Source organism: Mus pahari, chromosome 11 (assembly GCF_900095145.1).
Source record: "Mus pahari chromosome 11, PAHARI_EIJ_v1.1, whole genome shotgun sequence".
NCBI lineage: Eukaryota > Metazoa > Chordata > Mammalia > Rodentia > Muridae > Mus > Mus pahari.
The window spans coordinates 12,423,118-12,436,633 of record NC_034600.1 but is presented as its reverse complement, the minus strand read 5'-3'; the positions used below and the strand labels follow the sequence as shown (position 1 = coordinate 12,436,633).

General features: G+C 40.6%; 1 protein-coding gene across 2 annotated transcripts; it reads right to left on the bottom strand.

Moving 5' to 3' along the window:
* Positions 1-604: 604 nt before the first annotated feature.
* On the bottom strand, positions 605-13,283 carry Arrdc3 (arrestin domain containing 3). 2 transcript variants are annotated; one of them, XR_002380897.2, is made up of 8 exons: positions 12,737-13,283; positions 9,199-9,280; positions 7,460-7,607; positions 6,510-6,612; positions 5,926-6,182; positions 5,515-5,677; positions 5,094-5,286; positions 605-3,271 (listed from the first exon to the last, which is right to left on the bottom strand). XR_002380897.2 is itself a non-coding variant. In XM_021208457.2 (8 exons), the coding sequence occupies exons 1-8, from the start codon at positions 13,014-13,016 to the stop codon at positions 3,215-3,217; spliced, it is 1,245 nt and encodes a 414-aa protein (XP_021064116.1). In that variant the 5' UTR covers positions 13,017-13,268; the 3' UTR covers positions 605-3,214. The 2 variants fall into 2 exon arrangements, 1 of the variants encoding a protein (XP_021064116.1); XM_021208457.2 differs by having other exon boundaries at positions 5,094-5,248; positions 12,737-13,268.
* Between the last annotated feature and the right edge of the window lie 233 nt (positions 13,284-13,516).

Genomic DNA, 13,516 nt, shown 5'->3' with positions numbered 1-13,516 from the left:
GAGTTCATTCCCTCCCCACTGACCCCTCTCATTTGTTAATTACTGAGATCTGTGTCTTCCACTGGCTTGCGTGACGAATTTACAGTTCAGCTACTTATGTAACACATTGAAATTGCATTCAAAATGTATAAATGTTTCTTGGTAACATGGAAATTCCATTCTAAGGCACATAAAGATAATCTTATATGTATGTGTAAACAATGAACAAGAAAAATTAGATTCCAAAAGGACTTTGAAGGTTGCCAATCACTCTAATAGTCAGACCTATTTTTTAAAAAAATATTTACTGCTGAATTTGGAAAAACAGTTCAGTGGCTTTCAACTAAACTTATAATATAGGTCCTCCTATAATGTTAGGACAAGGTGTATCAGAGGGGTGTGTGTGTGTTTGTGTGTGTGTGTGTTTTGGTGGGGATTAGTATCGAAATGCTAAATTACCTGCTTACATTTGGTTCATTAAGACTTAATTCACATCTTTTAAATCCTCAGTAATTTCCATCACTTTAGAAACCAAACACTCAGAAGGATCTAAGAGCTTAACTGTAATGTTAATCATGTCTGAATATCACTTATTTGACCAAACTTCAAATAAACTGCCAAACAATTATACAAAAAGAAAAAAAAAAAAAAACACTTTTATTTTCCACAAGGAAGAGCAATAGGAAAAGTTAAATCATTTCCCACATGGTTTTCTTAAAACAGAGCCTACAAGGACATATTCAGCACCAAATAAAAGATTACAACAGCCATAGAATATAATCTATAAAGCAAACATTTAATATTGCACTTTGTTTCTCGAACATTTTGGATTTGACTTTTCTTAAATGAAAAATTAGGAAGCTCAATACTAGAGCAGGACTGTGGCCCTCAGGTGTTATGTCAGGAACTGACCAATATTTAGAACTATAATGCCTCTGAGGACTAAAGAAATAATTAATGGGAAAAGGAAAACCTTATTTTGCCAAATCTTAAAAGAATTTTGTCACCAGTGCCAATTATCAGAATATTGGTCATTCTCGTTAACAGAGTATTTTGTAGAACATGGTAGTGCCCAAGGCCATGCACACCAACAATTGTTCCCTAGTCAGACATAACACAAAGACTCAGGTGTTTTCAGACAATCCCTCCCAACGAAAACAAAACCACCAAATGCCCTTTATGCCAAATATCCCATCAGCTTCTTCTGGGGGTGGGGGGTGGGGGACATTCACAAAATGATTTAACAATTAAAAAAATAATTCACCCCATTTCCTTATTATCTAGTATTAGTTTGCTACGGGAGCACAAACCCTTTAACTGAATCACTTAAAACGCGATTCATTTTTACAACGGGCTTTCTTCACCCTGTCAGCATTATTTCAAACATGAATTATCTTCCATGTTTTCTTAAAGGCCACTTATGGAAAAGCCTATTTTGTATGAAGCTTTAAGACAGTATTTAACCAGGTCAAGCACCAGGCCAGAGTTACTATTCTTCTCAGTCACTGTAACTGTGGGTCAGATGGCAAGGTGGGCAGATGTCAAGATCCATCTCACACATGATGTAACATCAGAGATGCTGGTGTCACTAAAAACACAAGCCAACTCTTACAAAATCACTCTATTTTGTACTTGGACAATGTGGGGGTTTTAGTTGTTGCATGAATGTTAGTATATGGTTACAATCCAACCATAGATATCTTTAAAAATAATTTACTCATGTGTTGCTCTACCTATATATACTCAAAGCTAGAGATCTATCAATGCCTCTTAGATGACAGGAAAAAATTGTTAAAAAACAATTATTATACACGTGTACAAACTAAAGCTACTTATCTCAGCAAACATTCTAGTTTTTCTACTTATAAAGTTACACACTTTGGAAACAAATTTGGGATTTTATTGTCTCAAACTTGAGCAAATGTATAAATGAAGCTTCCCCCATCATGACCTTGATATATTCTGGCTTATTGAAGTACCTTGCATCAGCAAAACTGATTTCCAACGTCTGTGTTTTGGAGGTAATTAAGTAACTCTGTATAAAAATAAATGCACTTTTCCCTCCCTTCCCTAGTGATCGGGCAGCTTCCATTCATTTTTAAAATAATAAAACTATTTTTCCAGAGCAGCAGCCCTTGGCTCTGCTGGTGCCCACCCCACTGTCTTTCTCTGAGCTTTGTTTCTTCTTATATGTAATGATAAAAAGGGGAATGTGGGTGGGTATCAGTTTTGTGTATGTCCCATTTCCGAATATCCCTCTCCAAAAAATCCAACCAAATAACAACAGTAACAACAATAACAACAACAGCAACAACATAACAGTGCAACAAACATTGACGGCATTCCAACAGTTTGGCAAGTGATGCATTCACCTGAGATTGAGTGATGTTAGGCAGTCAGTAACACAATGCTGCTCTGCTATCAATAGTAGAAAGGCAACACTCTCACAGAAACCACACAACAGCCATACAAAGTCTATGTCGGCCTCCTCCTCTTGTCTCTTCTTGTATCTGTCGCTTATCTACTACAGTAGGCTGCAAAACATACAGCAAAAGGATTCGCTTGAAGGCATTTGATGTTTGTAAATAAATCCACAATAGGATCCAAGCTGAAGAGGTGATACGTGGTCAGCCTAGTAGGACAGTTCTGAGCATGTGCATATGCAGGTAGAGTCCAGGCCACATTAATTTAACAAACAAACAAAAAGCCCAGAAAACAAAACAAAACAAAAAACTAAGAAAAAAAAAACCTGTCAGTGCATTTTGTTTTGTTTCTTTAATGTCAAAGTTTTTCAAAGCTTTCTTTAGTTCCATGTTGTGCTGACCAAAAACAAGTTGTAAGAGTATCAAGAGTCTGGCATAAATGGAAAAAAAAATGCTGTAGTGACAATGAACTGCACAATGTAAGCATTGAGCATGTGCAAATTTTCAAACAGGAAGGACAACATCCTTCTTTGCAATGGTGTCTTGACACGTATGACCACAAGCTAAGACTGCCCTTAACATGTGCCAGTTTTAAAGAAGGAAAGCTCAGACCTTCAAGCATGTTGGAGCAGCCCCAAATGATGCTGTAGGATTCTAAAGCATGGTCACTGGCTGTTTCATGTGTTCGCCATCTGGCTGGGCAAAAGCAATTCCACTTCCTCTGAAAACGTGTCTCCAAGATACTTCTCTGTCCTCAGCGGGAAGAGATACAGTTTGGAACCCATGTCAACTTGATTCAGTCAAGTGTTCCTTCAGCGAGAGGGGCATGATGGTCTGTCCTCGGATGACTGATCAGGATTTGGATCAATCTAGTAGGAATAAGATAAAATTTACAAAGTTAACTTGGTAAGGTGTGGGAAGAATGCAACACTTACCTGCTTTTCAATAATAATCAGCAAATGTAACCAATGTAATCAGAGACATACACAACTCACAACTTCTTAGCTAATTATACACTGGTGTTCCCTCCCTCAGAAGTGCTACATGAGAACGCAAGGGTACTAGCATTATAGTTCTGCATGAATTGCACACAAGTTCCTGGCGTGCTTTCTTTTAGCAGGACAGTTTCACTCAACATCAGCGGTGCATACACTCAGTTATAACACTGGAGTGTAACATCAAACCGCTCATGTCCTTTGTAAAGTGTCTCTTTTGTTCTTGTTCTAAATGCTAGTGCACCTTTTCCTGAGGTTCTGTGGTTCCTGTGAAACTTAACGGTCTTCTGTACAAGACTGATCCATTTGAACTTAAATGTGAGACACCCAAAGTGCCTCAGAAGTTTTCCATCAAATACACATTTCTGAAGAAAACAGCCAGTTGTTGCCTTGTAGTTAAGTTACATTCCAGAGCTATTTTAGTGTTGTACAAGTTTTAAATGAACTTATAATCATCTTGAAATGGGCAGAATTTATGAAAAATTAGACAAAATTAATTTAAAGAAAAATTTCCCCATGAAAGCTATGAATACTCAAAGTAAGCCAGAAGCAAAATAAAAAATATAAGAAAATACAGTAATAGAATTTATGAGAAATGGTAGAACATTTTCAGAATCTAACACATATTTTATAGACTACGGTAAGACAGGAAAATGTGTCTAATCAAAAACGTGCAAGAGCAGATTCTGAGTACCCTACAGTCAATTAGGATGGTTTTAGGGAGCCATGTCTCCAGTTATGGTGTTATAGCAGTTGGTTTCAAAGTAAAAACAAGACCCTGTGTGTCTAATGCATATAAGACAGTGGAGTAAATTACATAACCCAGGGGATGATTCTCTTGATTTGTAGTTATTTTTGGTTATCAAGGTCAATTAGAAGGGTCCTATAAAAATGTCTACTGTTGGCTCATCATGTAAGAAAGTTCTGAAACTGCTGAACCCAGCCCCTTCTGCCCTTCCTGCCTATACTGTCTCATCTTTGGAGGGCTAGTTGTATTTTAAAATTCAGCTTTAATAATCACCATCTCAGAGAAGCACTCTGATTTCCTAAGCTCCAATAGACTGCTCATCCTTTGAGTGGTGTTTCCTAACACAGTTAAAGTAGTATTTCCCTTTGAATCTTATTTTTTTTTCACTAATTTGTAAGCTTATCCAAAGTGCCCATGTGATCAACATGAAGAGCATAAATAATTTAGTAGTGTTTTTTAAAAAGTCATTTGGAAATATGCTAACTTTTCTTATGACTAAGAATGCTAAAATATGCAAGAACTAGATTATGAATATGAATAATATAAATTCTAGCTATTTGATTAATGCTTACAAAGTTATAAGGTTATTTCTTAAAAATGCTAATGAATCAACTAGAGTTTGAACATCCTATTTCCTAGATGAAGTCTTACGTGTTGAAGTTAGAAAATTTGACAATTGTAACTTTTAAGCTGTTCTAAATTTTTTATGCCTGGGATAATCACGAAGCAACTGCCTTTTTAAAGCCTGGATTTTTTTTTTTTTTTGGTTTTGAGACAGGGTTTCTCTGTGTAGCCCTGGCTGTCCTTAACTCAGAAATCTGCCTGCCTCTGCCTCCCGAGTGCTGGGATTAAAGGTGTGCGCCACCACGCCTGGCCTGGATCTTTTTAAAACCATCAACTGCTGCTTCCTAGGAGACTCAGTACATTGGTATTTGTCTTGGTGCTTACCTCTGAATAGAGAGGTGGGGGCAAGAACCGAAACTCCTGGATATAAGCAAACAGTGGTCCTTGAAGAGCTCTCTCAAAATCATCACAAGCATTCACTGGGGCGAGATTATTCCGTCTCTGTTCCTCTGTCACGACCTCTGCATAGCTGGGTGGTGCTGAAGGAGAAAGATACACGCAATTCGAACAACATGTTCTTATGCATGTCAAAATACACAGAATAGTAGATATTAAAAAAGTGTCATGTGAAGGTGTAATTATTTGTTTGGTGATTAAAACAAGAGAGACATATAACCAAACTTAACATTAAGGTCAAATGTGCTAAGGAAAGGTACAATTTAACTAGGAATATATAATATGCCAAAAACAAAAGAGAAAGCCTTAATAGTAATAGAGTACATTTAAAAATGTATTATCTAATTACCTTCAGGTCTTTCAGGAAGGGACAGACCGAGCCAGTTCATATTCATGCTACACTGACTGCTCACACTTGAGGTTCTGCTACCAAATGGATGCAGAGGGATGGTCCCAATGACTAGTGGCAAACTGAGAAGCAAATCCATGGCCCCAGGAATATCCACATATACCTACAGAGAGACAGGCTTCGGTCAGCACTCCAGGTACAACCGTCTTTAAAACACAACCTAATTCTGAATTAGCTGTGGTTCTCTTTTATGTGCCATGTTCTAGGCTTATGCGAGGTAGAATTACAATGTAAAGTTTCACACACACATTTACACTCCACTGTAAGTGGACTATAAAAACCATACTTGGATAAGCCAACACTACAACCCTGCAACTGTAAGTCATAAAAACCTCGTACAGTAACACCTACCATTAGTGAATACTCCACTCGGATTATACTACAGTCAAGGATGGAGGGTGAAACTGGTGGGATTTTGAGCAGCTTGCCATTCCACGTCTCTGTTTTCCCGGAGGATAAAGACTCGCCACGTAAGTTTGCCACAAGCTGTTTTACTTCCTTCATTTTCCCTTTGGCATAGAAGGCCTGTGTCTGGTAAATGGCTGCCTTTGGCACTACCATTCGGGAAGAGCAGTTCTCAATCTCAGCAAATATCTGTATTGATTCACCTGCAGAGGGAAGCCATTCATTTACTATTAGAAAACAAGCCAACACCCCCTATAAAGTGTAGACCTCTGAAGTTCAACTATGAAGCCCATGTAACTACGGCAGGGAAATGATCCTGGACATGAGCAAAGTGACTTACAGTTCAAACAAGACCTGTTCACTCTCGCTCTCACAAGAGAAAAGGAGCCCACGATTGGAAAAAGAAAATGGATAGACAATGGAGACAGCTGTACTAAGGAAGATCGAGTGCTTTCGGTATTTGTCATATTCTAAGTGTATACACAAATATTTACTAAATTACGTTTTGTGGGCTTCAACCTCACACATACCTGGGGTGTAGCCCTTCCTTTCAATCTTGGCACTTAAGGATATGGGGCCTGAGGTGCAGAACCAGCAACAGAGTGTCTTTTCTTTTGTGCCTGCTTGGGGTGACTGTAAAAAAATAAATTGAGAAAAAACCATGAATGCCACAGTTTAAAAATCAGCTTAGAGAATTGATCTTGTTACCCTAATCAATGGTTTTAAATGACACAAACTTCTGTCTTTATATAAACTTCCATTCAATAAAGAAAAAAAAAAATTGTTTTACACCCCATTCCAAAGAAAGTTTTAACCCATCATGTACACATAAAAACTAATCAAAATAAACAAAAAAACCCTTTCCAAATTCTGCATAAACTGCTTGACACTTGGTTGTAATTCCAAACGGTAACAGCTTACTTTTAAGATGTAAAGTTAGTAAGCTGTCCATTTTAAAGGTTGAATTTTATGTCTTTAAAGATGTCATCATTTGTTTAAACCTAAGTTTTTTAGCCAAATTTGAATTAGTCTTATAAAATGCAATTAAAAAGAAATTAAGATGTTTGTGTTTTTTCATGAAAATGACGAATCCCCATCATTTGACACCTATCCCTAATTGGAATAATGCAATGTAGTACAAAGTTTAGACTGTGACAGTTTCAAATAGGAGTAGATGTTATTGTCTTAAACGATAATACTGCCATCACATCATTTAGAAAGCAGGCCTTGTTATTGCTATGTTCTGAGTAAAAGGTACTTCTCATCACATACTGGTCTTTTAAATATACTTAGCATAGCATGACAAATCGGAGTACATTACTCGTTTGCTTGTGTGCTCTATTTCTACTGTATTTTAAAATAGGCATTTTTAATGGAATTTAATAAAATGGCTTTATTAGAGCTATGGAGATTGCATAGATTAAGTAACTATTCTTTATGTATTAAGTTAAAAAGCAATCCAGAATTCAGTAATTCTTACCAGTAATGAAGGAGTGTTGATATCTATGTGCTCAAAGACTGTAAATTCCTTCTTTAATTTTACTGGTAGAAGCCAAGGCCTATGCAATTCGGCTTTCACCCAATAGCGCACACTGCCATGTCGGCCTTCGAATGAGGTAGCAAGTGGTCTGTGTAAAATATAAAGATCGATATATTAATCTTATGCCTGTTTCTAAAAATTCAGTATTAGATCAGAATAAACCGTTAGCATGTTGAACTGTCTATGAGATGCCATGTATAGAAAGATGTCACCATGTGTTGTTTTTGGATTAAGGAGGTACCACAAGTAAAATTTCTTACAACTTTCTAAAGGGATAAGTCACCGGGGAAAGATCTTTTATTTTTAAGTAATAATGAGAGGTAAATGTAACAGAAAATTTGTTTTTAAAGCCAGAAGAATACAATTCTTTTAAACTAAAGAGCCTACTTTTAATGTTGGTGGCAAAATTATGAAAGCTAAATAAACTATTCTTGAAAAGGTAAAAATTTTAATACAAAAGTAAAGATTGGCCTCACTATTTCTATTTTAAAATCCTAGATTCTAATCAAACATTCAGAAAAGAGTCTTTATACTGCTCTACTTGTTAGCCAGGAATTAGAGCCTCTTTTTATAGCAACTAATTAAGTATAGCATAAAAAGGTTTAGGATACTCTCACAATTTCCTTTTTGATAAATTCACAGAAAGGGAATTTTTCTTCATGCTCCTGTCCACCCCTATTCTAATTCTCCCTTGGCTGTTACTTAGCTTTACTTTCTAAGGCTCAAAAAGAAACTATTTCCATTAAGCCTATGTCAAAAGAGTCAGAACTGTTTCTCAACTTGGCCAGATTATAGGTTTTGGCGTTTATAAAAGGTTTTAAGAAGCAGCCTGTCCCATTAGAGAAAAGTTCAATGTTGTTACTTCCAAGTCAGAGGGCTAGGTTATCCTGGTAGAAGTGCCATTATTTTACAATGGTTATGAACTCTACATAAAATTCTAATACAGAGCGAGTAAACACAGAGTTAAGACACAGCCAAGGCCTAATGTACCACCATGAGCTAAAGTCTTTCTCTAGACCAATCCAGGTGCCAGTTTACAGGCCCCAGGGTCTTAAGAAGCATTATGCAAAAATGTTTACATATTCTATCTCGACAATCTGTTAAAATGCTAAGAATGTACTGTATTTCAAGCTTTCCACTCTGGTGGCTCTGACAGACGTTTCCTTTTAAGTCCAGGTTATGATAACTTATGTAATGTCCTCAATAGCTCTGTATACAAAGCTATGGAATGTGTGTCTAAAGAACAGGCCTCTCCTTGAGTGTTATCTTTACATTCTAAATTTATTGCTAATCATTTACAATAGGAGAAAAGACAGAATACTGAATTTTAATCCAGTGAGCCTCAGCTTTCTTCTAATACAGTGAATAATAAGCAGCTGATTGAAGGTTTTTTGATTAGCACCTACTGAATCACCAGTCCTAAATTAAATACTGTTTTATAAGCTTCAAACACTACTGTAAATTCTAACCGAGTGTGCTTTCTGTAATTTTGCCACATGAGATTAAAAATAGCTCCTATTTAATATGTTGTTTTCCTCTATCAAGTTTCTATAATGAAAAGGGTTTTTTTTTTAACTAAAAAATTCAAAACTCCATATTTAAATATGGAGTATCTAATTTTATAAGACCGTGTTTGACTAGAGTCTCCATAGAAAATACCTATTCCTTAGAATACTTACGTCTGTGGAAGCTCGAAGCTAAATGCATATTCATGCCTTCCTGAATGAATAGTGTGGAAGCCTTCTTCAGAATTATCATCATCTAAAACAAAAAAAACAAGAAAACAAAACCTTGTTATTCTCAGGTGGTAATCCAGGATGTTCTTCATTATCAAAGCCACAAGCTTTCATCTTAAGCTATGAGTTCTAATATCTACTTCATAATTTGCTCTGGCTAAAATAGAAGTCCTTACTTTTCATTTTTCTTCATTCCTCAAATAGGGATGATGACTTACACTTTATAGACTATTTTATTGAAAAAAAAAATCAAAAAGTTAAAAAAAATGCTATCAACCCCAGGTTGTGGTATCAGACAACTCTGTTATCTTGGCCATCAGCTGTTTACTTAAGTGTGAGTAAAATAAAAATCGCAGAATACTTTTCAAATTGCCAGTTTTTGGTGACTACTGACTTTCTACAGAAGACTGTTCCTGTTGCACACTGGAAGCAGAAAGAGTTGGGAGGACCCCTGGGACTCAGGGCCACCCAGAGGGGACCCTGTCAAAAGGAGAGGGGTTTAAAAGCTAAATACAGTTGTTTACTTAGACAATATTCAACACTCTACTAGTTTTAGCAGCAGACACTGGTTTTGTAAGTTTAATTACAAAGCACAGAATGTAAAAGATGCTTACAAAGAAACAATTTTTTCAACATCCTTAAGTCTAGTTTCCATTTGCAGGGGACTGGGCCGGGGCGGGGTCGGGGTATAAGCTTTCACTTAACCCATTTCTTTTGCTCCGATTCATTTGTGTGTGTGTCGTGAAAATAAATCAAAAATGTGAAAAGGTCCTTTTGGCTTTCTACGTAATATACCGAAGTCTTACTAGCTTTACTTGGTGTGCAATGCTTTTTAATTAGAATGGGGCGGAGGTGGGGGCTGGCGCCGCATCGTTACACTTCACCCAAGTCTACTGAAAATACAGAAAAATAGGATTTTCCTCCCCAAATCATCGTGACCCGCCCGTATCTGCGCACTCCTGCGGGCGCCTCCTGGGGAGCCCCTCCACAGTGTCAGCCCCGAGGAGCGGCCAGGGCACCGCGGCCCGTCAAGTCGCTCCCTCCGAGCGCCCAAACTTCGCCTCCCTCTCCCTTTCTTCCTCCCGGCTCCCTTTTGTGCCAGCTCAGCAGTCTCATTGAGGCGAGCGGCGGCCGCCGCGCCGTGGTAAACAAGTGCCTGGCTGTCAATCAAGAACTAGACTGGAGCAGGAGAGGACCGGCCTAAACCGGCGCTGAGCAGCTCTCAGCCGGCCCGCCCGCTCGCGCCCGCGCTCCGCGCGCCCCGCTATACATACGGCATACGTCGCCGGCGCTCGCGCCCGCGCAGCCAAGCCCGCGGAGCCGGGGGGCGGGGCCACGGCGCGCCGCGCTTCCGCTTTCCACGCCCCAGCCGGTGACCGGTTCAATCTGGCTCAGGCCACCCCGACACCTTCACTGTTACAGCCAGGGGGAACTGGGGCGGCGGCAGGGAGGCGAGGGCCCGGGGGAATAATGGGCGAGGCCGAGCTGGCGGCCGCGCTCTCGGCCGTGCCCAGCCTCTGTCACGTCCCCTCGGGGCGGACAGGTACCAGCCCCGGGGCGACCCTGGCGCCCGCACTGTCCTCTGTCCCCGGTGGGGGGGGACTTAACCGAGCCCGCACCCGGGGCAATGGCACCTGCGGCGGCTGCGCTGGGCGAGGGGCGCGCCCAGGGGCGGAGGTGGCGGGCCGGGAGGGACCTTTACCGGCGCACGCCGGTTCCAAGCCTCGCCCCAACCGGCGCGAGCCGGCTCGATCCCCACCCCCCCCACCAGCCCAAGCCAATCAACGCCTGGCATCGCCTTAGCAACAGGCTAACAAACGCGGCTCCGCCTATCGCCGGGCGCCTGGGGCGGGCGCTCGGCTGCCAGGCTAGTTTGAGAGCGAGCTGCCAGTTTGAAGTCATTGAAACTATTCCAGCCCTGCGAGCCCGTCCACGCGTAGCCAGGCTTGCCGGGGCACCTCGCAGGGTGCAGGTAGTTATCCTAACCGTGAGATCGGGGTGCAACGGATCAAGGGTTTGTCCACAGAACTCTCTATTCCCCTACTACAAGTCTTAACTCTTCGAGGGAAAAGCCTTTGTCTCTTCTCATTTCATTAAAGGCTGCAACGTCCAAGCAGGCTCAAAGGCAAATTCATGTCTGTCCTTCTTTTAAATAAAACAAATAAGAGCGCTGTCATTAGGCATTGTACGGCCCGTGTGGACGCTGCGGAAGGAGAACTAGGGAACCATTTCAGCATGTGGAATACCTCGGTGTAGGTGCGTAAACCCTGAGAATTGGCTTCGCCTTCATATTTAAAAGACGATACATTAATTCTGTGTGACTTAAAGCATCCTCCATTTGTCACTTGCCTTAAGTTCAATTAACGTCTCCCTAGGATGTACATTTTAGATATTAAAAAAAAAAAACCGAAAGTATGCCTCTATCTGAAAAGTCGCCAGTATTTGCACTAAAATACTGCATTAGACAGGAGAAACAAATTACATAACCAGTTTTAACATTATATTCTTCTTGGACTAGGAATTAAGTCATCGCCACCACCTGACGCGTGTAACCAATCTGCTGAGAGAGAACAAGCGCCCCTCCTCACCATCCCCCAGAACTGGTCCGAAACAGGATTGAACCGCTTCTAACAAAGGGTGGAAACTTAGAAAAACAAGCTTGGAGTCGCCTGTATTTCCACACTGTAGGCACTTAAACAACAGATTGCAAATCTCAGGACCCCTTCTCCCTTTGACAATGCCTTAATCTTCATTTTATACCCCAAACCCAAATCCGATGTGTCATATACTTTACAATCCCATCTGTCTGCCATGGGTTTCATTGAATCCACGTTCCAAAGTTAGACATGATGCTCCGAGAAGAAAATTACTGACCCCGAATAGCTTCTAAAATTGACTTAATGGTTTGCATGATGATAGATATTAGCCTTTGAAATAAATGATGCTTGATGTACATTTTAAAAGGAATTGGGGAAAACAGGGGGAAACACGTGGGGGTGTTGGTGCCATATGTCAAAATAAGCAGTGGAAGCCCTTTATCAAAGAACAATAATCAAGTCCTCGGAGTCGTTTGTACGTTAATATTAAAATCAGATACATCTAGCAACCCTCTTAAATGTCACTACAGTTCTTTATTGGAGCTCATTTCTGGATCTAAGATTGTAAAATTAAAGAAATCCAATATTGGACTGCAGCTTTTGCAAATGAATTTAAAAATATTAGTAAAACAACGGAGTCACATTTAAACACGTTGTAAGGTGCGTATGGCAGCTATGAAGCCGGTTACAGATATAGTGAAGTGCAGTTTGCACTCACTTTGCAGACGTCTGCATGGATTGAGGCTTAACACGCTTGAACGTCAAGGAGAAACTACAGCTTCTAAGTTTGCTAACCTTTATCAAACCGCCGATTAGAACTGCACTAAATGAGATTAAAGTTCTCATGCAAAGAAGTCGAATGTAGTGACTAATAAAAAACTTACCTCTTTCGTGCCCAATTAAGATGTCTTTATGGTTGAAATATTCTACTTCTTCAGTGTAATTCTGTGTATAGGCAGTATTGGAGCCGGCGTTTCTTGATTCCGTCCACCGTACTTTCGCATGTCCTCTTGCATGAATTTTAAGAGATTTTACTCTGATCTCCCCGGTAACTTCTAAATTTACCCTTCCTGAGACAGTGTCCCCGCTAGAATACACGGGGACATTACTGTCATTAAGACAGTCAAAGCTTATTGTCAAACTCTTTACCTTTCCCAGCACCATGATTATAACAAAATCTATAAAAATATAATGTAAGACCAAAAAAAAAGTCAAGATCGCATATAAGATGTGATCTTCACTTAACACTGATGGGTGTCTTTGCCGTGCAAGAAAAAAAAAATCATGCAGGCAGGATCAGTGATTGTCTACAAATAGTTCATTGAGATTTCTTAAAAAGTCAGGGCAGCAGAGAAGCCGCTGCTCCACGCTCCTGCTCGTCTCAGTGGTCTCCTTACAAAGACGGGCGGCTGGAGCCTGCCAGCTCACTTTAAGAGCAGCTTTGTGAAAAACAACCCTAGTGCGCAGGCGCAGGCTGCGACTGCGGCCAGCCTTCCAGCGCGCTCCCTCCCGCGCGGCGCGCGCCCCGCTCCGGCCGCACGCTCCCGGTACAGTAGGTGTGGAGCGGGCGCCGCCGACTTCGGTGCATCGGCCGCTGCGATTGGCGGGCGGGCACCCCGCCGCCCCCGCCGCCCCCGCCGCCCCCGCCGTCCCCGCCGCGGCCG